At 53.0% G+C, this 26,619-nt stretch overlaps 3 protein-coding genes across 4 annotated transcripts; 1 reads left to right on the top strand and 2 right to left on the bottom strand.

The window, feature by feature from the left end:
• Nucleotides 1-228: 228 nt before the first annotated feature.
• Nucleotides 229-2,661, bottom strand: MRPL46 (mitochondrial ribosomal protein L46). Its single transcript, XM_082768643.1, has 4 exons — nucleotides 2,473-2,661; nucleotides 2,154-2,346; nucleotides 1,344-1,517; nucleotides 229-670 (listed from the first exon to the last, which is right to left on the bottom strand). Exons 1-4 carry the CDS (start codon nucleotides 2,647-2,649, stop codon nucleotides 420-422), a joined length of 795 nt encoding a protein of 264 aa, XP_082624769.1. The 5' UTR covers nucleotides 2,650-2,661; the 3' UTR covers nucleotides 229-419.
• Nucleotides 2,659-6,438, top strand: MRPS11 (mitochondrial ribosomal protein S11). Its single transcript, XM_082768644.1, has 6 exons — nucleotides 2,659-2,812; nucleotides 2,894-2,989; nucleotides 3,112-3,201; nucleotides 3,929-4,058; nucleotides 5,534-5,599; nucleotides 6,079-6,438. The coding sequence occupies exons 1-6, from the start codon at nucleotides 2,760-2,762 to the stop codon at nucleotides 6,184-6,186; spliced, it is 543 nt and encodes a 180-aa protein (XP_082624770.1). The 5' UTR covers nucleotides 2,659-2,759; the 3' UTR covers nucleotides 6,187-6,438.
• A 6,876-nt stretch (nucleotides 6,439-13,314) lies between these two features.
• On the bottom strand, nucleotides 13,315-25,687 carry DET1 (DET1 partner of COP1 E3 ubiquitin ligase). Of its 2 annotated transcripts, XR_014318231.1 has the most exons (5): nucleotides 24,241-25,687; nucleotides 21,316-21,506; nucleotides 19,498-19,689; nucleotides 15,089-16,005; nucleotides 13,315-15,001 (listed from the first exon to the last, which is right to left on the bottom strand). XR_014318231.1 is itself a non-coding variant. In XM_082768736.1 (4 exons), the coding sequence occupies exons 1-4, from the start codon at nucleotides 25,321-25,323 to the stop codon at nucleotides 15,816-15,818; spliced, it is 1,656 nt and encodes a 551-aa protein (XP_082624862.1). In that variant the 5' UTR covers nucleotides 25,324-25,687; the 3' UTR covers nucleotides 13,315-15,815. The 2 variants fall into 2 exon arrangements, 1 of the variants encoding a protein (XP_082624862.1); XM_082768736.1 differs by having other exon boundaries at nucleotides 13,315-16,005.
• Between the last annotated feature and the right edge of the window lie 932 nt (nucleotides 25,688-26,619).

Here is a 26,619-nt window from a genome sequence, read left to right as displayed (position 1 = left end):
ACAAGATCACTCCCCAGTGCTGCTCTTACTGAAGAGCAAGTGTCAGAGACAAGCATTAGCCATTGTTTAGAAGAAGTTTAGAAGAAGCCATTTGAGCTCTAGACTGTGACAGGGGTCTGGTGAGGAGAGCGAGCCTCCTGGGTACCAAAGCCCCCGGGAGTTGCACACCTGGGAGAGGAACAGATCACAACATGCACTTCCAGAAGAACTCCCTGAGGAGAGCTTCACTTCAGAGTATAAATTTTAATATTTATTTAGAACAGGCCTGGTGAAGAGAAGTGGGAAGTAACGCAAAGGAAATTTATCCTCCAGAGCCCTATTTAATATCCTATATACAGAGGCCACACAAAGCAGCAGCTCTTCTCCTCCTCAGAGTCACATCCCATGTCTTCCCCATGTTCTGGAGGACAGCTTATCACTTATAAGTCCAGAAGGAATCGATTGACTTTTTTCAGGTATTCCGGCTTCAGGTAAGCTCCCAGCTCATCCTTTGTGACCCACAGATAATCTTTCTTCAGCTCTGCTTGTGACAAATCGCTGCTCTGGAGGAAGGCTTTGTAGAAGAACACTTTGGCTCCCACGTTATCCTCAGTCCTGATGGCCCTGGGGAATTTATACTTGTAAATCCCATGTGGTGCATTCCCCAGGATTTTGGCTTGAATGTGATCTCCTGGAGAAAGAAAACAAGATGTAAGAACACAGAGCAACTGTAATTGTTCTCCTGTAATAACAGACAGACAGTATAGGATGGTCCTTATATCTGGTTCAGACTGACTGTTCCCTCTTCTTGGCAGAAATACTGCCCGTTTAAAGTCTTTTCTCATGAAAAAGTGACTTGTCCCAAGTTCATCAAGCCCTCTGAGAGATAGAGAGAATATCAAGCTCTGCCAACTCACGCAGAAAAGCAAGGACACACGTGTTTGCTATCACCCATCTGCCACAGAAGCTGCTACAGGGTGACAAAAGGGAAGGGGGGAAGCTGCACACCTGGAGCAAGCTTAGACCATCCAGGGGGCATCTGGTGCTGCTCAAACATCAGACTGCAAGGGCCAGGCCTGGCACCACAGCAGCTGGCCGCCAGAGAGCCCAGCTCCCAGCCTGCTGGCTGGCAGCCCCTCACACTGCAGCACAGCTGAGTGCAGTTAAGGCACAGATCACCCAGGATCTTGCCAGAAACCCCATTACTCGAGCACAGTCCCACTGCTATGAAATATCTCTTCCCAGCAGATGGGAGGCAATTTCACCACAGATGGCAAATATCCCTCAGGTAGAACAAGGGGAAAAACAAAAAAAAAGACTGGGACAAAGAGGAACAAGAGGCAGGCACACAGCAAGCTACATACCCAAAAACATAGCCATAGCTCGCTCAGCTGTGTTTCGCATAGTCTCCCCAGGCTGCCATTCCACTTGAGGCAGGAGCCACAGCTCCTGGTTACCAATCTTCTGCTTCACCAGCAGCATCAGGTTACTGTCCAGCTTCCTGTTCAGAGACTTCCGATCATCTTTTTTATCAGCATCTGCCAAAAAAACACAACGTGTGTTCGAAACAGTCTCCCAGCCACACTGGTCTGATCAGCAGGATTCTCTCTGCAACTTACACCCTTCTAGAAACCATGCAGACAGAATGCAGATATATGGAACAAGGCAAAACTCTATACAGAAATATTCTCAGTCACTCTGGGAGCCAAAGCAGGATTCAGAACTGCTAAAATGCAAAAGCGTAGTGCTAAGATGTACTCTACCTGAGTACAGGCACTCTAAGGCACTGCTAAAACATATGCTTACCTGTTCTGTTTTCAAAGGGAATTTGCAGTGAGCAGCTTAATTTCTGTCAAGCTGGAGACCCAGTAAGAATGACAGGCAAGTACAGGAACCAAACTTTCTCAGGTTTTTCTTGGAAGTTTCCTGGGAACAACACAAGTTTTCCCCACTCTGGTCTCACAAGGCTGTGTGAACGTGCCTACCTTCACAGCACCGCAGCCCTGATTCCTTTATAACCCAGTTAACTCCTCACACACATACTAGCCATGCTGCCAAAGCATCAAGTTTTTAGAGAAACAAGAAGCTTAGCAAGTACCTTCTCTGTTAGACACACCTGAGTGTGGTTTTATGTAGGGTGCTCCCCCCTGCCGAGACACAATTTTAGCCGGTACCTGTCACCCTTGGGGCCGGGCTGAACTGCAGCAACTTCTGCTCCCACTTGTCCTCCAGGTCCTGGGCCATGATGACAGTTTTTCCAGGCGCCTCATCGTCGTCGTACGAGCTCTCCTTCCTCCTCCTCAGCCGCTCCTCTTCCTCCAGCTTGCGGACCTCGTGGTCGGAGTAGCGGCTCCTCTCCAGCTCTATCTGGAGGAACAGCACAAGGTGTGACCGCTCAGGGCTCCCACCAGCACCAGGAACCGGGTTTTGGGGCAAAACCCCTCACACCGAGCAGCACCGCGGGACTCCCCTCCTTCTCCCCTCCAGCTTTACCTGCTCCATGAGCGCCGCCATCTCCTCCTCCTCCCTCCGGAGCGGCTGCGTGATGCGGGGCAGCCTCAGCAAACACAGCGCCCCGAACAGCCTCCACGGCCGGGGCGTTACAGCGCCAGAAGCAGAACTCACCCAGCGCCCCCATCCCGCTAAAGCCCCGCCGGCCGCCGCCATCATCCCCCTCCCCTTCCCCACAGTGCCCCGCGCCTGCCCGCCGCCATCTTTCCTCCCGCCCTGCCTCGCGCCAAGGCGGCGGCCGCCATCTTAGGGGAGCCGCGCGGGCCGCCATGAGCGCGGCGCTCGCCGTCGCCTGGCAACGGCTGCTCGGGGCGGCCCGCGGGTGAGGGGCGGCCGGGATGGGCCCCCCCGGGTTGTTTTATTTCCTTTTTTCACGTTTTGCTTTATTTTTTTTCTCCCTCAGTGCCCGCTGTTTGCATGCCGGCGTGTGGAGGCAGCGGGAGCTGGCCGCGAAGGAGCCCGCGCAGGAGGCGGAGGGGCAGAGCGTCGGAGACCTGAGGTGAGTCCTGGGGCAAGGGCAGCCCCCGGCCCGTCTTTCTGCCCAAATTGCTTGAAGATACAGCGTAAAACTTGGCCGGATGCAAAGAGCGAGTGTCCGACAATCTGATTTTATCTCCCCAGCGCTCTGCTCCTGCAGAGGAGCTCCATGAGGTGGGATGGGAAGACCTACGAGGAGATCCCGATAGCGCACGTCAAGGCCACGTACAACAAGTGAGCAAAGCGGCTTCCCCTGTGCCTGTGAAATGAAAGCTTATAACGTGCCTGGGCCGGTCAATTTAAATGAAAAATGTCAGGGAAGTTCATGGCTGGGGGGATAATACTACTGACTGCAAACCTCAGTGCATATAACTGTCCTCATAACGTCTTTAACATTAATAAGATTATTATTACTTCTTGCCTGCGTTCTGATAGGAATAATTAGGTGCTGATGGTTTAATGGCAGGGTACTTCCTGCCCTCAGTTCTAGTGCTGTGCAGCTGTTGAAAAAGTCATTGTATTATCCATGAGAGATGATTGTGTTTCATTAGTGAACCCTAGTGTGACATTGTGCCACCTCTTAAACATCTGTTGAGTTCAAGAAGTGTTGTTTTGTGTTTTTTTTTTAATACGTAGAAAAGGTAAAATGCTCACAGTAAGAGGTGGGTCTGACAGGGTTAGCTGTACCCAAGGGATAGCTAGCAGAGCAGGTCACCCAGAAAGGTTTTACCATCTCCGATTCTCCAGGCATGACCTTGAACTTCACTGCTGGCAGGTCTCTGCAGCTGGCGAGCATAACTGAGATACTTTGAAAGAGAGGGTTGAGTTCAGATGGCTTTGAGAGGGGAGATGAGCTCTGCGGTGAGCCACGCATTTTGAGAAGCTTTGCAGAACGAGGAGAAACTGGAGAATTAAATCATCTGCTAGCTTACTCCTTTCTTTTGCCCCTCTCTTTCTGTAGCACCCACATCCAAGTGGTCGGCTTTGACAACAGGCCGTTTGCCCGTACGTCCTGCGGCACCGAAGGCTTCCAGAACGCCAAGAAGGGAACTGCCATCGCGGCACAGACAGCCGGCATAGCGGCAGCAACGGTGAGTCTGCGCTGAGTATTGTCACCCTCCCAGAGGGGGTCCCTGACTGCATCCTGCTGCTACCTGGGTACAGGGGAGTGGAGGACAAGTACAGTAACTTCAGCTATTTTCGGGGGAAAGTAGGGCTTCTTGTTCACATTGCTTATCCCTTGCTCATGAGCAGCACTCCAGACCTCTGCTCCTTAGCACTCGAGCAGCACGCTGTTTGCTGACAGTTTCCCTAGCTTCATCTGACACAGTGAGCATCTTCACACTGACAAAATGTGTTTGAAACAGCAGTGAGAAATGCCCAGAGGGTGATCTTAGCTGTGCACGCTGTGACTGAGAAATGTAGTTTGTAGCCTTTCTTAGCTCCAGTTTCGTAGCTCTTTTATTCAAAGTGAACATACCTCAGCCATTTTGGAAATAAAAGCCCCTGAAACAGCAGCAGTTTAATTTGCACTGCAGGGGATTGAGAAGTGGCTGTAATTACTGGCTGAATGTTTTATATTTGCTCTCTGCCACAGGAGAGCTGAGCTGCTACCAGCAGTTCTAGTCAGAAAAAGCAATGTCCCTGGGCACGTAGTTGCCAGATGCATACGGTTTACTGTAGTAATTCCTAAAAAAACCACGTGGGCGTCCAGTTAGCAGGAAAAGATGAAGCTGGCAATGTTATGGCCCCTGTTACAGCAACATGAGGCAAGGTTAAACTGAAAATCCTCGTCCTCAATTAGATGGAACCTTTCATGTCAGAGGTGTTCTGTGCTGCTGCTGGCCAACAGCTTATTATGGTTGATTCAGAGGAATATCAGAACACTTTCACTATTAATCTTTGTTCACCGGAGCCTCGTAATAGCTCAATAGCTGTGGTTGGCCAGATGTATTCCCATCCCTGTTAAAGTTTGTAGGAGATTAATTGCACTTGAATGTGCAAACCGAGAGACTCAGGAGAGCTCCACTTGGTGGCAGCACTGCTCTGCTTTACAGCAGGTGTTTTTCATTTTCAATTTGCAAGTCCCTAAAATTTTTGCACAGAAAGTGTGGACTCCTGCACAGCAGGTATAAAGCCTGCCCACTTTTCTCATTTACCCTCTAGAAGGAATCCACTGATCGCAGGATAGAAGTCACTGCATTAGAGAAGGGGAAAACAGCTTTGAGTTACTCTTTGTTAGCCAGGTATCCATGGATATGTCATTTTCTGTCCTGACTTCGGGTCACAGATCGTTTGATCTTAACACTTTCTCTGTATACGGAGTTGACAGCTTAACACAAGTTTTCTTGAAACTGCCACAGTTGTATCCAGGCTTCCTTTTCTTCTACTGTCTGGCTTTGTGCAATAACCACCATCATTCTCTTCTGTATCCATTACTATCTACTTTTTATTTTTAGTTAGAGAATACTGTGATAGTGGGTCAAAAGCAAATGAAAGGCTCCAGGGGAGCCAGAGCAGCAGTAGATACATCAAAGAGAATACTAACCAATTCTTCTCCCCTCAGAAAGCACGTGGGAAGGGTGTATTGCACGTACGAGTCATGGTGAAAGGACTGGGACCAGGACGCAAAGTAGGTGTCAGATTCTTCGCATATATTTTTCTTTCCCAGACATCATCCTTTTGTGTTTTTTTTTGTTTTGTTTTGTTTTTTAATTTAGGCTAGTCTTATGACAACACCTATTTGTGGGATTTATTTTCAGAAAGTGATATGAAGGATTCATCACTCAAATGCCTAGCAAAGAAAACTGAGAATAATAAGAATTTTAGAATAATTCCCTTCTGGAGACAGAATAAAAGCTGTATTGGGATCTTCTTCCAAGTAAAGTAGCAAAATTGATGGGAAATCTGACGAAAGAACGGAAGCAGATAGTTTTAAACTGTATATTCTGATACTAATTACTTATCCACAGGATAATTACAAAGTAGAACTACTGGAAGAAGCTGATTTTTTTGGGCAGGGGCCCAAGCTATTTTTCCTGTAGCTTTTTTATCCCCTTTTACTCTGCAGCGTGTTGCTAACAGCGTGTCGTCTGCTGTCTCACCCCGCAGGCTGCCATCAAGGGTTTGACCATGGGAGGCCTGGAGATCATCTCCATCACCGACAACACCCCGGTTCCACACAACGGCTGCCGCCCACGGAAAGCCCGGCGAATGTGAGAGGGAGTGGAAGAGCCACGCTGCATTCAATGCTAGCTCACACAACAGGGACTGGGTTGAATGTTGCTTGTGTCAGACTCCAGAAAGGCCCCCTCCCGGGAATTGTTTGCTGAGGGGAGCTCAGAGAAGACAGCCCTGGGCCGTGGAAGGTCAGGCGGTAGGAGCTGGTGGTAAAAGCAGGAGTGCAGCTACCCCCTCGTGGGAAGCCTCTTGTGTACAAAGTTTGTTGATTAAAATGTTGATCTTCCGACAGTCGTTCCCGCTGTGTTCCCAGAAGTATTTCGGATTATTATTGCCTCTCAGCTGCTCTCTTCCTCTCTCCACAGTGTGTGGCTCTCGTCTAGTCCTCAGTGCTACTACTGCTCTGCTTATGTGGAAGGGGAGCACGAGCAGAATCAGCCCTCCTCACAGTCAGCTGTAGTAAACAACTGCATGGGGTCACTCCATCTTCCTTCCCTCTTTCTCTCACCACACACATTTGGCAACAGACGCAGTAACTCTTTCCTTTCCGCCTGGTTTGCAGAGCTCCCTGTGGCATGTGGGAGGCGCTGCTCCCCGTCCACACCGCGTGGAGCACCGCAGCCTGACTCCCTTACTGGCCAAGGTGTGCTGCTGTGTTTCAGATAAGCTGCAGCTGGCAAAGGGAAAACACCGGCCCTTCCAAGGGGCTGAGGTTGTGCCAGTTTTGCTGCTCGCAGCCCCTTTGGTTCTGCCCCACAAACTGGATTTGCTGGAGCTCCTGGGGAAAGCAAGCAGGGAGTGAGCAGGCTTGAGAAATGATTAAATGCTGCCAAGGAGATTTAAAACACTTACGGCTTGAACCGTGCCTCTGTATATCCACAGGCAGCATGGGCTTGTCACAGGGCTGTGATGTGTTATTGCCGTCCCAGCTCCATCCAGAGAGAATTTCTGCCAAGCAAACATGTCTGAGGCTCTCCAGAGGATTAAGCAGGGAAGGTAACAGCGCTGACTGACAACAGCTTTGATTTCCTGGGTGGCAGAAACCCACTGCCCAGCACAGGGCAGTGACGGGAAACCCACCCTGCCAGAGAATCCTGGGCTATACACAGCACACAACTGGGCACACGTTTCACTTGTAAACACGGCGTGTTTTGGTGCAGCCAGCAGTTTCATCACAAACCCAGAATCTTCCTTACGATTATTTTTCTTTCTGTCGCTCCTCCTTAGTTTCTTAAATTGCATAATTAACTATTCTCTTCCTCTTTAGAGAAAGGGTACCATGGCAACGAGGCAGTGAACCTCCTTCGTGGGGCTGAGTGACATGCAGCAGGTTTTGAAAGAAATCAGTCTGCTTAGAAGAGCCTGGTGAGTTGCATTTGACAGAAGAGAATAAAATAAGACTCGGATGAATCCCCTCCCTTACTCCGACTGCCTGAATTTGAACAGAGAGGTTATCTTGCAGGGAAGTTCCCCGAGCTGTCACAGCTTTGACAGCAAGGCAGAGAGGTTCTTCCATACCTGTGTGACAGACTAGACAAGCTTCCCCCTTGCTCCAAAACATGGCCGAGCTTCTGGTGACTTCACGCTACTCTTTTTAAGGAGAATAGGCCACGTCTGCGACAAACCACATTTACTCTGAGTGTTTTGGGCAGCCAGGTGGGGGAGGCAGCCATGAACACAGATGTGCCTTAGAGCAAGGCCGTCCTGCTTCCTGCTGAGTCCTGACAAAGAAGCACCAGCTGCTGGCAGGCTTGGCAGCGCGGCGTGGCACAGGGCACACGCAGAAATCCAAACACGAGCGTGCTCTGCCACCAGCTGCTTGTGGCAGCAACGCAGCGGAAGCGCCCGTGTTGGATCAATATGAGGGAAGGGTTTGAAAAACAAGATTGGGAAGAGATCCGTGGTCCTGTTGAAATTCAGGGAAGAGTAGGTGGATGACTCAAGAGTCAAATAGCAGCTACAATAAATCTTTGGCTCATCCAGACTTAGAATCAAGGCTGTGCCCTTTATAAAGGCTGCTTCTGAACACCCCTGGCTTCTGAGCCTTTGTGAGCGTTTGATGAACTCCACCAATGCACCACCTCTGCTTACACAGCGGGACGTTTCACCTACCTGTCTGCTCCACTTGCTGCTGGTACCTATCCCTATTTTCTTCCTCCAAGTCACATCTATTTTGCACTTTCCAGAAGAGTTAACACTCTCCACTCTTTTCAGCGGCCAGATCTGTACAATACCAAGCCACACTTGCCTTCCAACCCCCTAGTTCCACGTACCCTCCCTGAGCTCTCCAGCACAGTGCCTCATTTTTACAGCTTTTCACTGGTTGGATTTTCCACCCCCTTTTTCTCCTGCCCTGGTGGAGCAGCCTAAAGCCAGGTCCCAGCTCAGGGCTCTTTCTGAGCTGTTAATTCTGCAGCAAACCCCGGGTTTCTGGGGCAGTTGTCGGTGCTGTGGGAGCGCACGGCTACACAAAGCCAGCTTCCCTTCCTTGTGCTAGGGCTCAGCTGCTCCTCCCTGCACACGCTGCACGGTGAAAGAAGTCTTTAAACCCTCTATTGTTGTTCCTCTAGCAGGGAATTAATAGACACCAATAGCACTTAATGATTTCCTTACTCTTCAGATGAAACTATTAATTAAAGGCCTGGTTTTAGTCAGCCACTGGCATTTACCAGTTTTAATTGCTTTTCTTGGCGCCTGGGTGGAATACCGTGTTCCACTGGCTCATTCCTCCTGAGCAGCAATTACTTGAGTAGCATGGCCACAGCGTTAGCACCCTCATTAGGGTCACATCCTCTCCCTTCGGGCTTCCCCATTGCTTTGGGACATTCTTCTCTCCCTTCCTTCCTCTTCCTCCTAACCTTTGACTCCTTAACTCTCAGAAAATTTTGTTGTTGCTGTTGTTTTGTTTTAATCCCACCCTGAAAACAAGCTCAGAAACTGCTACTGACTGCAAAGCTTCAACCAGGTTCAACCATGGCCTTTCTGGGTGTTTGCCCTCTATTTTAACACACCCCACAGCCCTTTCCCCATCACATAGGGGATGACACACAAAACAGTATTCTGGCCAGCGGATAAGATGCTCTGAGCTGTCTGCCCTTTAACGAGTGCCTTGGAGACTGAGTGTAACTCAGTTACCTGTCCCTTGGACACGAATGACACCTGGTGGCTTGGAAGAAACAGCCCCCAGACTTATCCCTAAGAGCATACATGTATTATTTGGGAAAGAACAGCTCTTCCCCTAACCCCCACAGCAAGGGCTTGCTAGCTAGAGCACAGCTTTATTCGCTGAACTGGTGATTTACTATTTCCTCCATGAGCCTCAGTGGCAAGGAGTCAGGCAGCCAATTCCAATCCCTTTGTGAGATTCAATTAAGCCATTAATTAAGCGATGTCAGTGTCCTCTAACGGCTGGCTGTACACAAGCGGGTGAGGAGAAGGGGACAGACCCTGCAGCGCTACGAACCTGTGGCCGCAGGGGTGGCTCACCGCAACCCTGCTGCCAGGGCCACCTGCACGGGTTCTGACGCTTTCCCTCTGCGCACAAATACCTGGCTGCAGATCCGCACGAGGCAGGTCCCTGGCTGGGTGTTTATAACCCCAAAACGCCCCTCGGGAGCCTCTGAGAGCTCAGGGTTCAAGCCAGGCTGTGTTTGGCACTCAGACTTGGGGCTGATAATCACGCCCCGCGTCCCCATGCAGCCGCCCCTCCAGCCTCAGCCCCTGACCTCTCAGACCAAGCAGAGATCAAGGACCCTCAGGTTGTTTTTGTGCTTTTCCACCGTCCTCCTTTCACCTCAAGAGGCATTAACGGATGCTCAACAGCGGTGGGAACCGCTCAGGGGTTTTATTAATGAACTGCCTAATAGCATCCAAGTCCCCGGGCTGACGGTGAAGGGTCCTCTCAGGGAGCTGCAGAGGGGAGCCAAACCTTGCTCCTATTTCCTTATTTTTTTTTTTTTTTTTTTTGAAACCACTCACACCTCCTCCGCCGTGCCCTCCTGGCTCCCCTTCTGCTCTTGTCACTTCTTGGGGTCTTTTTGTTCCTTTGGAGTTCACAGCTCACCTCCTACACCCCACATCTGATTGCCTGAGGCTGCACGCAGCGCCGGGACCTGGACCAAAACCTCTCCGCGGCTGGGGAGCCCCAGCAGCCACCCCCAGAGCCCTCCTTGCAGCACGATGCGCTCCTCGGGGCCTGCACTCAGTCGCTTTAAAGACAGCACCAAGATCATCCCAGCACCGTATTTACAAACTGCTCCCAAGCCTCCCCAAGCAGCAACGACAGCCCTCAAAACCTTCCTTCCCCTCCTGAAGCACCATCCTCGGTGCTTCACCACTTCACGGTTCACTTGGCAAAGCCAAACTCGCAGCCACACCACCAAACACTCCGGCTTTCAGCCCCTTTTCCTTCGCTTGCTCCTCTGTGCAGGAGCAGACCAGCTTTCCCACCGCACACAGGACTTCAGCTAACAAATAAAACACAGCCGGGCAGGAGAAAGATGCACATTCCCCCCCCCCCCGGCCTCTCAGCAGCAGCCTTTTCAGCAGCTCCCAGGCTGAGGTGGTAAAATACGGCTCCAATCTCTCCGCGCAGCAGCTCGCAGGCAGGCAGCTCGCTCTCCTAATTGCCAGGAATGGTCCCCACGCCGCCCCTCGCGAGGGGCTGGGCGCTGCCTTTCATTGTGCTCCTGCTGCATCCACGGCAGAGGTAAATGTCCAATTTCCTGAGCTGTCAGGGCCGAGCACTACCCAACGGCACCGGCACAGGGACAGAGACGGGGCAGCCCCCGGGCTCCTCCGTGCGGCAGGGAAGCCTCAGCACCGGGAGATGCTCCAAAACCAGCTCCTTGCACAGAAATCCCTGCCAGAGGGCAAGCATCGCCGTGCCACGTGTTTGCCCCGTGTTACAGGAGACCTCGGTTGGCCGCCAGCTGCCCCTTCTCCCTTCCAAGGGGGGATTTGGGCAGCGCTGAAGGCAGGGCTGCCACGGTGACCCAGCTGTGCGCTGCCGATCTGGGCCTTACCCTGACCTCGGGACGGGCTGAAAATACCGGTAATGAAAGCCATCCTTCAAGGCTGGAGAGCTGGGAGCGTGCCAGGGCTGCTCGGGGGCGATGCTGCTGTTTCAGGAGGGGTCCCCAGCGCCACTGTGGCTCGTGGCAGGAATCAACCCAGCCGTAGCAGGGCCAGGGCTGCTTGCCAGCGCCCCTCGCCCCTCCGAACTCGCCTTTTGACCTGTTTTCCCCTTGATTCTGGGCGCAGCAAGGCCGTTTCCATGCGGATGGCTGTTTCTCCCCGTTGCCGTAGCGACGCTGGGCCGGAGGTGGGAGGGCGAGCGCCGAAAGCTCCCGGTGCTGGCCAAGGGCAGCAGGAACACCTAATCCGGCACCGCTCCTCGCTGCGCCTCCAAGCAGCGCCCAGCAACGTGCTCCTGGCTCTAGAGAGGCTGAATTCAGCATCAAGAAACTACCGGAGGCTTTGCAGCATTATCCCCAAATTCCCATCGCCTTGTTCCCGTATGATTTTTTGCCTCGGTGGCCAAATGGCAAAACCCCGGACAGACGGCAAGAAGGTGCCCGAGGAAAGGATTTGGCTCCTGGGAGGGAGGAAACAAAGAGACAAGGTAAAAAATTCCCCCTGCACAAAGCCTACAGGTACACACGATGCCCTCCACCCCCTGCTCAGCAGGCAAGGGCCAGCAAAAATAATAAAAGCCCTTTCACCGTTCCCTTCTTGTGAGGAGCGTTTGGCCAGAAGAGTTTTTCCAGCCACACTAACAAGGCAGGAAGGTACAGGTGTGCCGGCATGCCAACAGCTATGAGCAGTGCAAAAGCAGGCCCACAAAATCCTGCCCCACCGCGTGCCCACAGGACCCAGCTCTCTAATAAAGGTTCAGAGACAGAAGGAAGCTGTCGGGCCACCCGTCCCGCTGCCTCCCAGCCATCGCCATCTCTCTTCTCCAAGTCCTGAGAGATCCTGCAGGAAGAAACAGCAGAAGAGGAACAGGGGACAGAAACAGGACAGACAAATAAAGAGAAGTGTATGAACTAAAGCATCCGAAGCGGGGTCCGGATGGGTCAAGAGGGACCAAGGGAAGGAAGCGTAACAGGCACGCCAGCACCTGAGCAAAAGGAGGGGTCGGTAAATAAATAGAGAACATCAGGGAGCTAAATCAGGGGGCAGCCGCTCGGGGCTGGAAGGTGAACCGAGAGGAGTCTTGAGCAGAGACGTGCCGCTAATGGACACACCGGCTTGATTCCATCGGGATCTCTGCGGCTCGCTGCCTAATGCAGTTTATATAACAAATATCACAAGTGTCCTGCTTTCATATTTTTTTTAAAAGCAGGCAGCACGAGAAGTAACAAAAGATGGGATTCCAGTGCCTGCCAAACGTGGTTTCCAAGCAAAGCATCTCCTTGTCACTTAGTGCCGCTCTGAAAAGGCACAGGCTCAAGAGCTTTCTGACATGCTCAAGGTCTCCAAAGGAAAGCATCGGAGGAGTGCAGACACGAAATGGAGGACGGGTTCAAAGGAAAGCAGCTCTCAGGACCACGATGCGGACGGATACAGGAACCCACAGGCACGATGCTGGGTCACTACAGAGCAGCAGCGGGTTGCAGGGGGCTCCCAGGCTTTGGGGAGAACCGTTCAGACGCTCCCAGCCCCGATCCTCATGGCTGGGTGCAACACGCAGATGGAAATGCGAGTGCCTTACCCAATTAAAAGCAAGGGGTAGGTGATGACTTCTGCCAAGCGAGCTGTGTTGGTCAGCTTTCACCTCCTGATGGTGGAGCAGCGGCAGCAAATGGCCACAAGGCCAGGCAAATGGACTAAAGGAAGAGTCTGAGTACAACTTGGGCTAGTAATACAATAAAAAAATGGGGAAAAACAACTGCAAGCCAAGTATTCCTCCCCCAGCATTAGCTTCTATAGAGAAGAATTTGAGAAATCTGCAGCAGCCACAGAAATACCCGTGGCAGAACACCCTGAGCACACCAGTACTCCAGATGCCAAGAAGAGGCAGCAAACCAGCACTGTGTGTGCCTGCACAGTGCAAGGCACGGCCCTCCCAGCCCTTCTCAGCCATGGAATTCTTGGCTACACCCCTGAGATTTTAGGAAAACAAAACCAGTAAGTCAGGCTCTTAAAGCAAATTCTGTTTATTCCAATTTTTTCTTGTGTTGCTAACAAATCTTCATCCTAGCCTAGGAAAAATATCAGGTAGAAAACATCTCCCCTTTCCTCCCACCCTCCCCACCGCACGCTTTTTTTTTTTTTTAAATAAAGAATCAAAATTTCAAGCATGAGAGACTTTTCTTCCAACACATTTCTGTAATAAAATTAACTCTGTTGTAGATATAAAATGCAGCAGCCACAACCAGAGGATCTGCAACGCTACTCCAAGGCAATTAGTACCCAGAATGAATCAATCGGTTTGTCTGCAAACATAATAAGAAAATACTTAGCACTTACCCAGCACTTTTTATCCATGAATCTCAAAGTGTTTTTTTTACAAAAGCTTAAAATATGGTTTTGGCCTCATTTACAGAGAAGAAAACACCAGCTGGAACAGGAATAGATTTGCCCCCAGTGACAGAACAATTTAATAGCAGAGCTCAGAACAGACCTCTGGTCTCTCAGCCCCAGGTCCAATAATCCATCGTCTGCTGTGCCACGCTCTCTGCTTCACTCGGGATAGCCTGACCCTGGCAAAAGCCCCTACTGCAGAAATGCTGAAGTGCTTTACATTTTTGCCACCTAAAAAAAGATCTAAATGGAGATCTGACAGCCATTTTAACAAGCACTGACGTCCCAGGCCGTGACACCAAGGAGTAAGCCCAGTCTTGGACGGAGCTGCTGAAAGCTTTGGGAAAGAACAGCCTCATACTGAAAGCGTGAACAAACGTGGAAGGGGTGCAGGAAGGAGGTAATTCCATGGTCTACAGTGTGCAAATGATTCTCCATGTGGAGCTTTAATTGAATGTTTGAGGAACAGATCGCAGGATAAAAACCTAAGACCTTGACAAATAGTGTTATTAGGTGGAGAGGAGCCCAGACCCAAAGCACGCGTGGCCTGGCGCCTCCTCTGCCAGCCGTCTTCCGACCTGAAGTCGCTCCTGACAGACCTGAGAAACCAACAGTGCAAACAGCAGGAGAAGAGCAGTGAAATACAGTGCCTTGCCCTAGAACTAAGCTTAGGGGGGCGAGGAGAGGAGAGAAATACCATGAGACCGAGAGTGACGGCTGATTCCAAGGGCCAGGCCACAGCACCCACAGCCCGTTTTGGTCCAAAGATGACACCAACAGGGCCCTCTAAAGCAGGGGTCTCCCACGTACAAGCACCAGATTTCTAAAACCCCCTCTATACCTCCCATGGGATGGCTGCAGCGCCTTCCAGCACACAGTCATAAACCCAGATGTTCATCTACAACCACAAAAACTCCCTATTTAACAGAGGAGGGCAGCCCAGCACCCCCTCCAGCTCACGGGACAGGAAATATTACACCCAGGAGCTTGTTCTAGAGGCAGCAGACACTGCAGCGGTCCGGTCAGCAGCACGCTGAACATCACGCACCAGCCGGTTGTGCTTTGAAGCCTGCCAATGTCCAAAGGGGTTCTCACAGAGAACAGCGTACCCCACGGGGGGAGGTGAGCAACCTCAGTCAACAAACGCAGCTCTCAACTGCAAACCTGCAGCAACGCGCAGTAATTCAGGTCTCCTCCTTCCTTTCTGGGGGAACCCAAATGCTACTAATCCTCCAGGTCCGTTCTCCAGCACACAGGAGGCGCCAGCAGCCAGGTCTCTCTCCTCAGCAGCAGAACCTGCAGATGCCCACCAGGATTTGTCCGTGCTCTGCAGAAAGAAGTCCTCCGACGTGAGCAAGGAGCCGTCGTTGCTCCCCACGCCTCTCCCAGCCACCCACCTTCCTCCTGTGCCCACCTTTTCATAGGCTACAGACACGAGCAGCTGCACTGGCCTCCTGGTGCTCACACACCACCTTCCACTGAGGGGCTTTACGGCTACTAAGGCACAAAAATTAAGTGACTTGCATAAGAGTCAGGAGCACACCTCATCTCTCTCGATCCCGGTGATTTCTCACACCTTTTTTGTTTCCTAACCTCTTGCATATTAAACTCATGTGAGTAGATTGTGTGGATGAGAACAGGGTTTCATTTCCCTATTACCACTGAAGATCCAAACACGGGCAGCTGGATTTTCAACCCTCCCTGTGGCTCCCATCCATTCCCTCCAGGACAGGCTGTTTGTCTTGACAAGGTAGGAAGGGAGCGCTCCACAAACACGTTGCAAAGCTCCGGACTCGCCATCCTCAGACACACAACGGGAGAGCAAACAGACACGCCGCTGGGAAATCACGCGAGGAATCTCAGCTACGCTTTGTTCACCAACAGGAGCAGGGAGCAGCAGCAGCACTCAGCACGGTGGGGACGCCGCAGCGCGAGCAGAGTCAGAAGAAACATCCCCAGGCCTTCAGCTGCTCGCCTCCCCCCAGCTGAGGCTGAGGGATGCAGGCTGGTAGGAGCTCCCGGGTCAGGTTTCTTGAGACGAGGGATGGTTTGGTTTCCTAGAAGGCGCCAGAGCCCGGCTTTGGTGTGTCTGTGGCAGAGGCCCAGACCCGAGGAGAACACTGCCCCGGCCACGCGCCCCGCTACGTGCAGCTGTGCCTCATGTGGAAGTTCACCACGTACTCCGCGTTGGTGCGCTGCACCGAGATGGCGAAGGGCTCGAAGGGGTGGAAGGTGAACGCAACCAGGCGCCGCACCGTGTGGTTGATGGGTCGCCCCAGGAGTCCCGCCTGGATCTCGAACTTCAGGAGGCCAGAATCACGAGCGTAAAATCTGAAAGGAAGGAAAAGTCCATTAGGGCTGTTCCCGGCTATTGACTTCGCCATCTGGACTCTTCACAGAGACAAGAGCCTCGTTCGGGCTCTGGTATCCTTCAGAGGCAGAGGTCCTCAGCTGGGGGTCTGGCTCTTGGCTACAGAGGAAAGCCCCTCCCGGGGCAGCTGGCCTCCCGCTGTCTGCAAAGATTTCTTTTAGTGCCATCAGCGAGAAAACTCTGCCCTCGTTTTGGTGGGGTTAGCTGACCAGTTAGCTGGAGTTAGCAGGATCCAATCCTGCTCAGGGGTGAGAGGTTCCACCTTACACCTCAAACAACTCTGCAGGTCCTTTTAGATCTCCAACAACAACAACAAATCTTTACCAGGATAGCCTGGGTGGGAAGTGCCAGGTGGGCAGCATCCACCAGGCCTCGTGGTAAAGGCAAACAGGAGACGTGTCCTGCTGCTGCCACCAGAAACCTGCCTGCGGGTCCGAGGAAGCTCTTTTGTGCCCCCAAACAGGTGAGCTCAGGAGCACAGCTTCAGCAAGAAGCGAGCAGTGCCAAGGGCATGAGGCAAAGCACGGATGAGACAGACTCGTCTAAAAAGCTCTTCCTTTCTCGAACCTTCTCTGCGCACGAGCACAGGCTCGCTGTGTAGCAGACATTACACCATCACTCTGCATTGCTGGGGGATCAGGAGACTCTGTGCTGACCCCACTCTCCCCAGTACTCCGGTGGAGGTTTCAGGGATTTGGTACCTTCACCAGGCAGCCGAGCTCCAACTGACAGGGCTCAAATCCTCCCTGCAGCTGCCTCAGTTCTTTAGACCATTTTTTTTCCTCTGCTCTTTCAGTTACAGGAACAGAATTGCCATTTTGCCTCCCAGCCATTTCCTTTTCCACCAGCGCTTTGTGGATGTGGGTATTTTGCATTTTTCCTCTGGTTTCAACTCGGAGAATGCTTTTAATATTAGAGCACATTTCTCTCCCCCCCCTCCTCCCCATGCCAGCAAGCAATACGAAGCACTCTGCTTTCAGCCTGGAAAGAACAGGTGATGGCAGATAGAGGCGATGCTGTTTCAGGAGCAGACACACTCCACGTTTTAACAGCACAGCCTATTGAGATCCTCATGTTCTTCCTGGAGGGCCACTCTCCTCTCCCTTCCTCTGAATCGAAGTGCTAGCCAGCCCTGCCTGAAAATTGCACACAAGAACCCAGCAAGAGAGTCACAATCTTGGTATTTGGCTTTTCAAAAAGCCCTTTCCCTCCTACACAAGGCTGGGTATGTGGAGGGTCATTCTTTAAATAAAGCACAGTCCCTGGTCTGCTCCTCTCTCTCCCCAATTCACAATAATTTACTACTCAAGATGAAGCTCCCTGTAATCTCAAAGATGTGTTCAGTTTGGTATTTTTAAATCTATTTTTAAAAGTGCTCTGCAATCAGAGGCCATTTCCATGGGCTCTCACTCTGGGGATAAATTAGGCACTGCAATATAAAATTGTATGTCAACAGAAACAGCAAGACCAGCCTTTTCAAACTGTATGAAAATGGAAGATTTATCTGCAGACCAATTTTTTTGGTTAAATGGCTCCTTCCTAGCCATCTAGATGGATTTTAGAGACCCCCCGCTAGAGGTAAAGCTGTATTAGAGCCTCTTCCTCCCAAGGCCCACCATTTCACCCACTGAATGTCTCTTCAAGCCTCCTGAAAAGACGCTGGAAGATGGCAGAGATGGGGAACCTAAAGCTCTGCCCTCCCGAGAGCAAACCACCACTGGTCTCTCGAGCAGCCGGAGATGAGGGTTGAACCTACCAGGACACGGAGAGGCAGCAAGGATTAAAGTAAGGATTAAGGGGAGACCACGCACGGAGGTGCTGAAACCGGTGTGTAAAAGGGGTGGAGGCTTTCACATCATGGCCATCCTGCTAGGATGGATCACAACTATGGATCACAACTGATCCTAACACCCTCGGCTGCTGGAGGGTTTTACACTTCAGCCAGTCGCAGGGCTTAGGTTACAAATCCCGCCGCCCCTCATTTCCAAGCTCTCTAACCTCAACGGGCGGCTGCATGACTTTATTAATCCCTTTGTTTTGCAGGTGAGAAACGCAGCAGCGCGATTTCAGCCGCTGAATGGTTAAGGTTAGCACCTCGCCTTCTCCTTACTTCCCCAAAACCAGCAGCCCCGCCGCTTTCAGACCCTATTCAGGCCCTAATTGACTCTGCACAGCTCCAAGCTTTGAAAGGGCTGGCGCTGAACCGCCGCTCTGCTCAGGGGAGGGAGGAAAGGTGGCACTTGGCTTTGTTTACTACAAAGCCGGTAACTGCAGCAAATGACTGCGGCTCCGCTCCCTTTTGTCTGCAGGAGATGGAAGCAGGTTGGCGCTGCCAGACAACCACTGCCCCGCAAGTTTTCCCAACTCAGACAAGGGGGAAAGGGCAGGCTCTCCGCAGATAGCACGGAGCCGGAGAGTAAAACCAAATTATACAGGCAGGGGGAAAAAAATTATTAATTAAATATACATAATTTGGGAATTGAGAGCGCAGGAATAATCAGAGGTTCCCCGCCACCTGAGTCAGGGCCAGGGAGACATGAAGCCCGGTTTTGATGAAAATAAAGTTGGGAAAGCGGCCAGAACGGTCTCCCTAGGCTGCCGGAGCCCCCAACATGTGGGCAATCGCTAAACAAAGCACTTGGAGATTGAAGGCTCTCTTTGTTTTTAGAGCATAGGTTCATTTCCCTTTTGTGGGACTCTGAGTGGAAGGACTATTCTGCCTGGAGAACTCAGTCCCTTTGATTTGAGCCTTTCAGGCTGGAGAGATGCTGGATTTTTAAGCGCTACTACTTGCAGCCATGGCTGCAGCCAACAAAAAGAAACAGCCGTGGTGTTTCTGCAAGAAGCACTGCAAACCTCCTCATTCTCCAGCCTGGAGTTATTCCTGCTGCCAGCATCGAAGACTCAGACGTAAGAGGCACAGAACAGCTCTTACACCTGGCTAAACTCCCACCACAGAAACTAATTTCCTATAGATCATAGAAAGAAGGGGAGCACGAAGAGGAGTGCAGCTTTCAGGGTGAGAAACGTAAACAAGGCAAGTCTGAAAATAGCAAAATCAATATGAGAAGCATTATGAATAACACCTAACCCGGCTGATATTTTATTCATAGGACAAACCAGCCGATCCTCACCAGCTAACCCTACGTGCTCAAAAGGAATCCCTCCAGCACAGGAAGGCAGGCATCCAGAACCACGTTGGGCTGCAATAAAAGGAGGAACAAGAGCATTCGTATGGAAAAGGCTCAGGCAAGGTAAGAGATCACAAGGAGAGATGCCAAACTTTGTGGGACTACTGAAACAAACGCTGTGCTCTAAGGATGTCAAAAGAGAAAAGCAACTCATCTACTTGGTCTTCCTGCAAATTTGTCACCACACGGTGATTTAGCAGAGGTGATTTAGCTCCTCCCACACTGCTCTCCTCGCACACATCTCCCTGGCCCGTTCCGTACCTTATCGGGTGATCGCCGCAGGTCTTGGGACGCTCCATGACTGACACCCACTTGTCGTCATAGCTGAAAAGGGAGAGGTCGAGGTAGGGGCTGCCGCTGTAGGACTGGGCGCTGATGGGGAGCTGGCCCAGCAGCCTCCGCACAGCCTCCGTGTGCCCTCCGTACTTGGCGTTCACAATAGTGTCTTTGAACCTGCAGCAGAACAAGAAGGGTTTACTCACAAAGGCCCCGGGTGAGAGGCACAGCTTAAACAAACTAAGGAGGAAAACCGAGAGAGAAAGAGGAACGGCAGCAGTGTAAGAACCACGACAGTTCCCTTCGAATGGTGCATCACGGTGATTCAACCACCAGCCAGTTCTGGTGACCTTTTCCTCCTCCCTCACCGTTACTGTTTCTGCTCTCAACGTCCAAACTGAGAAGGACGAGGCTGTGCCTATCCACGAGGCCTGGCCCCAGCTGCTCCACAGCACAGGAAATGAACGGGATCAGAACCAGGGAGAGGTGGATTAGCAGCTTATCAGTCAATCCAAGTTTTACCGTGAAGCCTGTAAACAGCAGCAGCAGAAGCCGGAGGGTTGCACAGTAACAGTTGAGCCCTTAAGGTTGACTCGAGAATCCCCCTCTCTCTAGCCACAGCGTTTGAAACACGTAAAGGGAGAAACCTGAGATGAGGCAGAACCTTGGAGAGAAGCATAAAGCTCTTCAGAAACAACAGTGTGCTGGAAGTTCTTCCTGGTGGAGAGACTAACGCAGGCTGGATTTCTCTTTCCAAATATAATTTGAACTTTCCACAAGCAAAGGAGAGTCAGATCAGCTGCACGAATGGCAGACACCAGGGACAGTGAAAACCTTCCCCCTAGGCCAGAAACACAGCCAGAAGCCAGCTTGCTGTGCCTACAGCACTGTTACACGTTGCTGCTTAAGCTAAACACTCCTGTTACAGGTTCTTAGAGCCAGGTGGATGAGCAGATTCTCCTCTTTATTTCAGCACAAGGCAGGAATTGTTCTGCAGGTACCTGCAGTAAGCTCTCTCATTCTCTCTTCCCCCCAGGCAATACGGAATTCACGACAGGGAGCTCTAAAAAGTTACAGGCAGCCAACTGCCTTTAACTTATGGGACACGAACCTAAAATCAGCCGAAGCTTCGTTCCCCTTAGTGACTGCCAAGTGCTTTGGATGATGTCAAACAAGTCACTAGAAGAACAAAACACCCTGAGTCACATAAAAACATATTCCACAAGAAATAACACTCTGCCTCATTAAAACCACATCAGACTGTTAAAGCACATTCTAGAAACCTTGGTTATTTTGGTATTTTGCTCGCTTTTCACTACAGCTTTAGGCAGATCAGCTTCCTTCCCCCGAGCAGCGTCTGACGAGAACCACGAGCTGTTTACTGATGTTACAGAACGCAGTTTGCTGCACACTAAATTTAGAGAAGGGCACTTGGCAAAATACATCCAAATAGATGATGTAGCATCTTGATAAAACCTTATCTGCAGGGCTCGAAGCTACCGCTTCAATAACCTCCAGAGGAGTTACTGCTCAAGGAGTGCCAGCCACATCTTGCCCTTAAAATTCCTTTCCCTTCTAAGCACCGAATTGCCACTGCCTTTTCCTTCCTGCACAGATATTGCAAAATACAAGAGCAGCTGCACGAAGCTGCAAGCTGAACCGCCTCCCAGCCAGGCTCTTGCACCCCTCAGGGCCTGAAGGAGCTGCTTTTCTCGGGGTCCTTGCTGTTATTTGATACTAGCCTTCAGCTGGCGGGGGGCAGCGCGTGCCTACACGGTATAAAGCATGCTCCCAGGGGCTCACCGGCGCTGGATCTGCCTGGCAAAGTTGTTGCTGGACGCCGAGCAGGGGAACTGGACCGCCTCGCTGTGCAAGGTGGCGTTCCTGAAGAGGTCGCAGAAGTTCTCGAACAGCTCCAGCAGCTCGTCCGACGTGTTCTCAAACACGGCGATGACCTCGGTGCTCACCATGTTGTACACGACGAAGAACGAGGGCTGGGGAGAGAGGCAGAGGCAGCGGTTACCCCAGGGGAGAGCTGTCCCTTCCTGCTCCCCGGGTGACATCCCGGACCCTCTCCAAATTTCTCTGCAGTGCAGGAGAATCCCACAGCCCCACGGTAATCCCTTCTGCTACCCAAATGCCTCAGCAGGTCCCAAATTACCCGCCTGCTAACTGTGATGTGATTACACATGGAAAAAAACCTGGATGGACTTCCAGTTCTTCCCCCTCGAACTGGATGTCGGTATTTCCCTCTCTCTCTGCCCTCTACCAACTCCAAAATTCTTTCTGAAGTGCCAAATTTAATTTCCATTCCTGCTGACAAACTGATCTCAAACCCATGCTAGCCGGCAACAAATTATTTTTTTTCCTTTATGCAGAGAAACGATTTGCTTCTCCCTTCTTAACGCTGCCGCCACACAGAGATGAGCCTTTTCAGCGCGCCGCAGCACTGCCGACAGAGTTGTGCCCTCCAGGTACCCTGCTGGCACAGAAATGAAAATCTGAGAGGCATTAATGACAGCTTTTTAACATCGGCGCTCCCGTGCAAGAAGCCCCAGGCACTGTGCTGCAGACGGGCAGCGTTTTGCAGGAGGAATGAGCCAGAGGCGGGGAGAAAACGTGACATTTGTACCAGCACGGCTGCACCCAGGGGAAGACATCCCCATCCCCTGGGCATCAACGGTGCTGATTTCTTGGATAGAAGAGGGCTCAGATCCCAGCACCCCAAATTCAGAGCCTGCCCCTGCTTCGCAGGAACTAATTCCCCTGCTACATGCACGTATCTGGTAAGTCTCCTGCTCACAAAGGCAGTTTGTGAAGGCTTCGCCTCCCGCTCCCGAGCAACGCCCAGCGATGACAGCAGGCGCGGTGCCCACCCCACCCGTCCGTAAATATCACCAGGTTTGTTTGTTTTACGGGCCCAAAATTGCTCACACAATCCGGCCCCCACGCGCTGCAGGAGGAGGTTACTCACTGAACTGCTGCCCGAGGAGAGGGAAGCCCTCCTGAAATACAGAGAGACAACGCAAGGAGACAGCAGGAGGAGAAACTGGTTACAGCTTTGGAAATCGCAAGGGGTGTCCTGCAGTAAAAAGGTGCCTTTGCCAGTTTAACACAGAGGCACCAACAGGCTGCCCTTAACGGCAGGAATCTCTCTCACCGCATTTCAGCAGCACCTGGGACAGGCAAAGCACCCTCACAGCATGCAGAGCAGGAGCTGAGCGCTGCAAGAAGCACCCAGCAAGGCTAAACCACGAGCCTACAACAACAGCCCCCAGGCTACGGATCCACGGCACGCGATTAAAGATCTTGGGAGGCTCGGCGCAGACCTTGGCAATAGAAACAAGCTCCAACAGCAGCTTCCTCAGCCTCCCTGGCAGAGAAGCCTAAAACAGGAGCAGCCTGAAATCAGATTAAATTTGTGTTCTTGTCTGATAGAAGAAAGACAAACGGGAGCTTTAGGCATTCCGTGACGAGAGCTTTCCTCAGGAAGCCCTAATAAAGAGCCGAAATGCAGGCAGGTCAGCTCCGCATCTGGAATTAGCTTCTGAAAGCAACAACAAACAAAATGCTTTGTCCTCAGCAGAAAACACACAAACGGCACAAACAAGCCCAAATTCCCGTCTAAAAGGGACCTTCAGGTGAAGCGAGTGGAGGACACGCTGCAGCAAATCGGGCACAGAAGCCTCAGTGAGCACGGCAGAGAGCCTCAAACCAGCACTGAGGTGAGGTTTAGCCTCGCCCATTCTCTCCCAGAATAACTCCCTCCAAACAAAAACACAATTTAAGAGGAAAATATGGAGGACAATTCGAGAGGAAAAAGAGGAAGGACTTCTTAGTCATTCTCCGGGGTGAATGAGGCCGAGGGACCTCACAGAGAACGACCGCCTGTTTCTGCTGGAACTGGCAAAGATGGGGAGGGAGGGACAGGTGTGGAAATAAAACCAAGCACCTAGGGCACAGATCAGCACTGGAGATTTAAGATTTCTCGCTAAATACCTTCAAACATTAAAAAAAGCACAAATTAAAGGAGCAGGCTAAGTTAAGATGTAAAAGACCTGGCTCGGTTTCAGTGTTACTGGGTTTTTACTGGGTTTCTGAGCTAGCAGTGGAGAAAGGACGCTCAACCCACAGGACTGCGAAACGTCTGGAGGGCCTCGGCACTGCCGGGGCTGCATTTGCCCTCCTCTGACTTCTTCAGAACTAAGAGGAAAGGAGAAGCAACTGGGACATGAGCTCGATTTAAGAGCTGCTACCCCAACTGGGAGAGATCATAAATGCTGTCTCTGGTAGAAGCTCGAAAGAGTAAGTAAGTAGGCAGAGCAGAGAAGGTAATGCTACTGGGGGAAAATGGAGACCATTATGTTTGAAAACCATGCTGGGAAATACAGGAGAAAAGGGGGAGAGTCTGCAATAAAAGCGCATCACATGAAATAACAGCTAAAAAATCAGCTGGGGATTTGGGAGGGGAAGAGCATCCACGAGCACGGGGAAGAATCCCTGGAGAAAGGGGACTCAGAAACCACCTCAGATCTTCTCCCTCTCACTTTGAGTCGAGAAGGGTGCAGTGAAATCACGAGAGCAAAAGACAGCGACGTTATTTGATACCAGAGGCGTCAAACGTTCACAAAAGAGCGAAGCAACGGGGTCCTAACAGCTCCTGCACAGAGCATTCAGAGGCTCAGGTAAGGCACGCGGCTCACAGCGCCCGCAGGGGGCAGGCAGTACCTGCGAAGGATCCGTCACCCGCAGCGTGACCACGTCTTCGCTCGTGTACTTGATGAAGAGGTGGTTCTCGTCCAGCAGCTGCATCTTCCACATGCGGAGCTGCCTCAGCTGGTCGAAGTACTGGAAGAACCTCCTCTTGGCGATGGCGCTGCCGTCCTGCTCGGCCCTCCGCCACAGGTACACCAGCAGCCGGTGCTTCAGGGAGTTGATGAAGGGCTCCTTGTAGGGGTTCGCCATCCCCGTCTGCGTGTCCCGCTGCACCTCGGGGTACACGGCGGAGAGGGTGAGCAGGTCGTCCTCGTAGCAGAAGCGCCCGATGGTCCGCACGTCGATGAAAGTCCCCTCGGGGGTGACCTGGAAGACGTGGATGGTCTGCTGCTGCACGGAGAGGATGGCCAGGATGTTCTTGTAGAGGTAGAGCCCCTGGTTGTGCGACAGGATGACCTTGTCGCACTTGAAGGTCCGCGTGTCGCACAGCCTGCCCGTGTGGAGGTCGATGATGTGCAGGGAGTAATCCTCCAGCGGGGAGCGGGGGTTGGGGGTGACCGACTCGCTGTTGCGGTAGACCTCGAAGAAGGGCGGGTGGGGCTCCTCGGGCAGGTAGGCGGCCGAGCCCACGATCACGTAGCGGCAGTCGTCGGTGAACAAGCTGCACTCGCGGTTGAGGTGCTCCCCGTTGGAGGCCACGTTGGTGATGTGCAGCAGGACGAAGAAGCGCTCGAAGAGCCGCCCGCGGATGTTGACGGCCCGCTGGTCGTTGCCGTTGGCCAGGATCTCCCCCTCGTAGCCCTGCAGCAGGTCCTCGGCCGCCTGGCAGCCCTGGTACTCGTAGATCTCCAGGGAGGTCTGGTCGGAGGAGAAGGCGATGAAGTAGCGGCCGTCGGGGGAGAACTTGCGCAGGAAGCAGGGCGGCTTCTCCACGTTGACCACGGTGAAGTTGGGGAAGACGTTCTGGTGGAAGACGCGCACCTGGTGCCAGTGGCTGCCGGCTTTGCCCGAGCTGATGCGGCGCCGCTCCAGCCGGTGGATGACGTTCTGGTTCTGGATGCGGCGGGGCCGGATGGTGGGGGCCTCATGGTCCATGGCCAGCGCCCTACCGCATCCTCGCCCCGCCGCCAACCGGGGCACAACGGGGCTGGGGAGGGGGAGCACCGGGAGGGGGTCTGGGGGGGGACAGGGACAGGGACAGGGCCGGGGGGGGGCTGAGGAGGGACCGGGGCTGAGAGGGGCACCGGGGGGGGGGGGGGCGCTGAGGGGGAGGCGGCCACGGGGAGGGCCCGGGGGGGCAGCGGGGCCCGGCCGCGGGTCTGAGGGGAACCGAGGGGAACCGGGGGGGTCCCGGGGGGTTCCCAGAGGGTCCCGGGGGGGTCCCGGGGGTCCCGGGCCCGCCTCAGGCCGCGCTCACCGCCGGGCCCGCCTCCGCCGCTCACTCTATGGCCGCCGCCATCTTTCCGCCACGGCGGCGGCCGGAGGGCGACGGCCCCGCCGCCCGCTTCCGCTTCCGGTCGGTGGAGCAGTGAGAAAGGCCCGGGCGGGGTAGAGCGTCCTCAGGGGGAGGCACAGCGCCCCCTGGCTGCGGGAGGAGAGACCGCCATGGCTGGGCAACCCCAAAGCTCTGCACCCCATAACGGGGCACCCCCATAACTCGGCACCCCATAACCCAGCACCCTGATAACCTGGCAGCCCCATAACTGGGCATCCCGAAAGCCCTGCACCCCAGTAACCAAGCACCCCCACAACCCCGCACCCCAATATCTCTGCACCCCAATAACTCGGTACCCCAATAACCCGTCCCCCCCATAGCCCCGAGCCCCAATAGCCACGTACCCCTGCAGCCCTGCACCCCTCTAGCCACGTACCCCTCTAGTCCTGCACCCCTATAACCCCGCACCCCCAAAAGCTGCAGCCCCCTGTGCCCACCCCACACCCCTCATCCTTCACCGGGGGGCTCAGGGGACCCCAAGATCCTTTTGGTGTCCCCTCACTGTGAGCTCCACCAGGAGCTGGGTGCTCCAGGGGGTGCTGGGGCCGTGTCCCCCCCATGCAACGTGGCACCGATGTGTCCCACTGCATGCCAACGCAGTGCACCCCGCTTCTCCGCGGTGTTTTTTGGGGTTGTGCCCCCCCAGTCCCATAAATTGGGCTTGTCCCCAAGCAAACGGGGTCCCTGCAGAAGCTCGGGGATGGGGACAGCAGCGGCCAGGCGGTGGCATTAGTGCCACGGAGCTGGGGACACCCGGCCTCACCTGGCACCCGAGCGCAGCCAGAAATGGGGCGCCTCACCCCAAAAAGCACTCGGTGGCATCCCCACAAAACCCTGGGGACGTCACCCCAAGCAGCGTTATCCCCTGCGACAGGTTGTAGGGGATCTGTAACCCC

This window comes from Aythya marila (assembly GCF_965140915.1).
Source record: "Aythya marila genome assembly, chromosome: 11".
In the NCBI taxonomy this organism is placed as follows: Eukaryota; Metazoa; Chordata; class Aves; order Anseriformes; family Anatidae; genus Aythya; species Aythya marila.
Note: the sequence above shows the minus strand (reverse complement) of the source record. Positions and strands in the feature narration are given on the sequence as shown.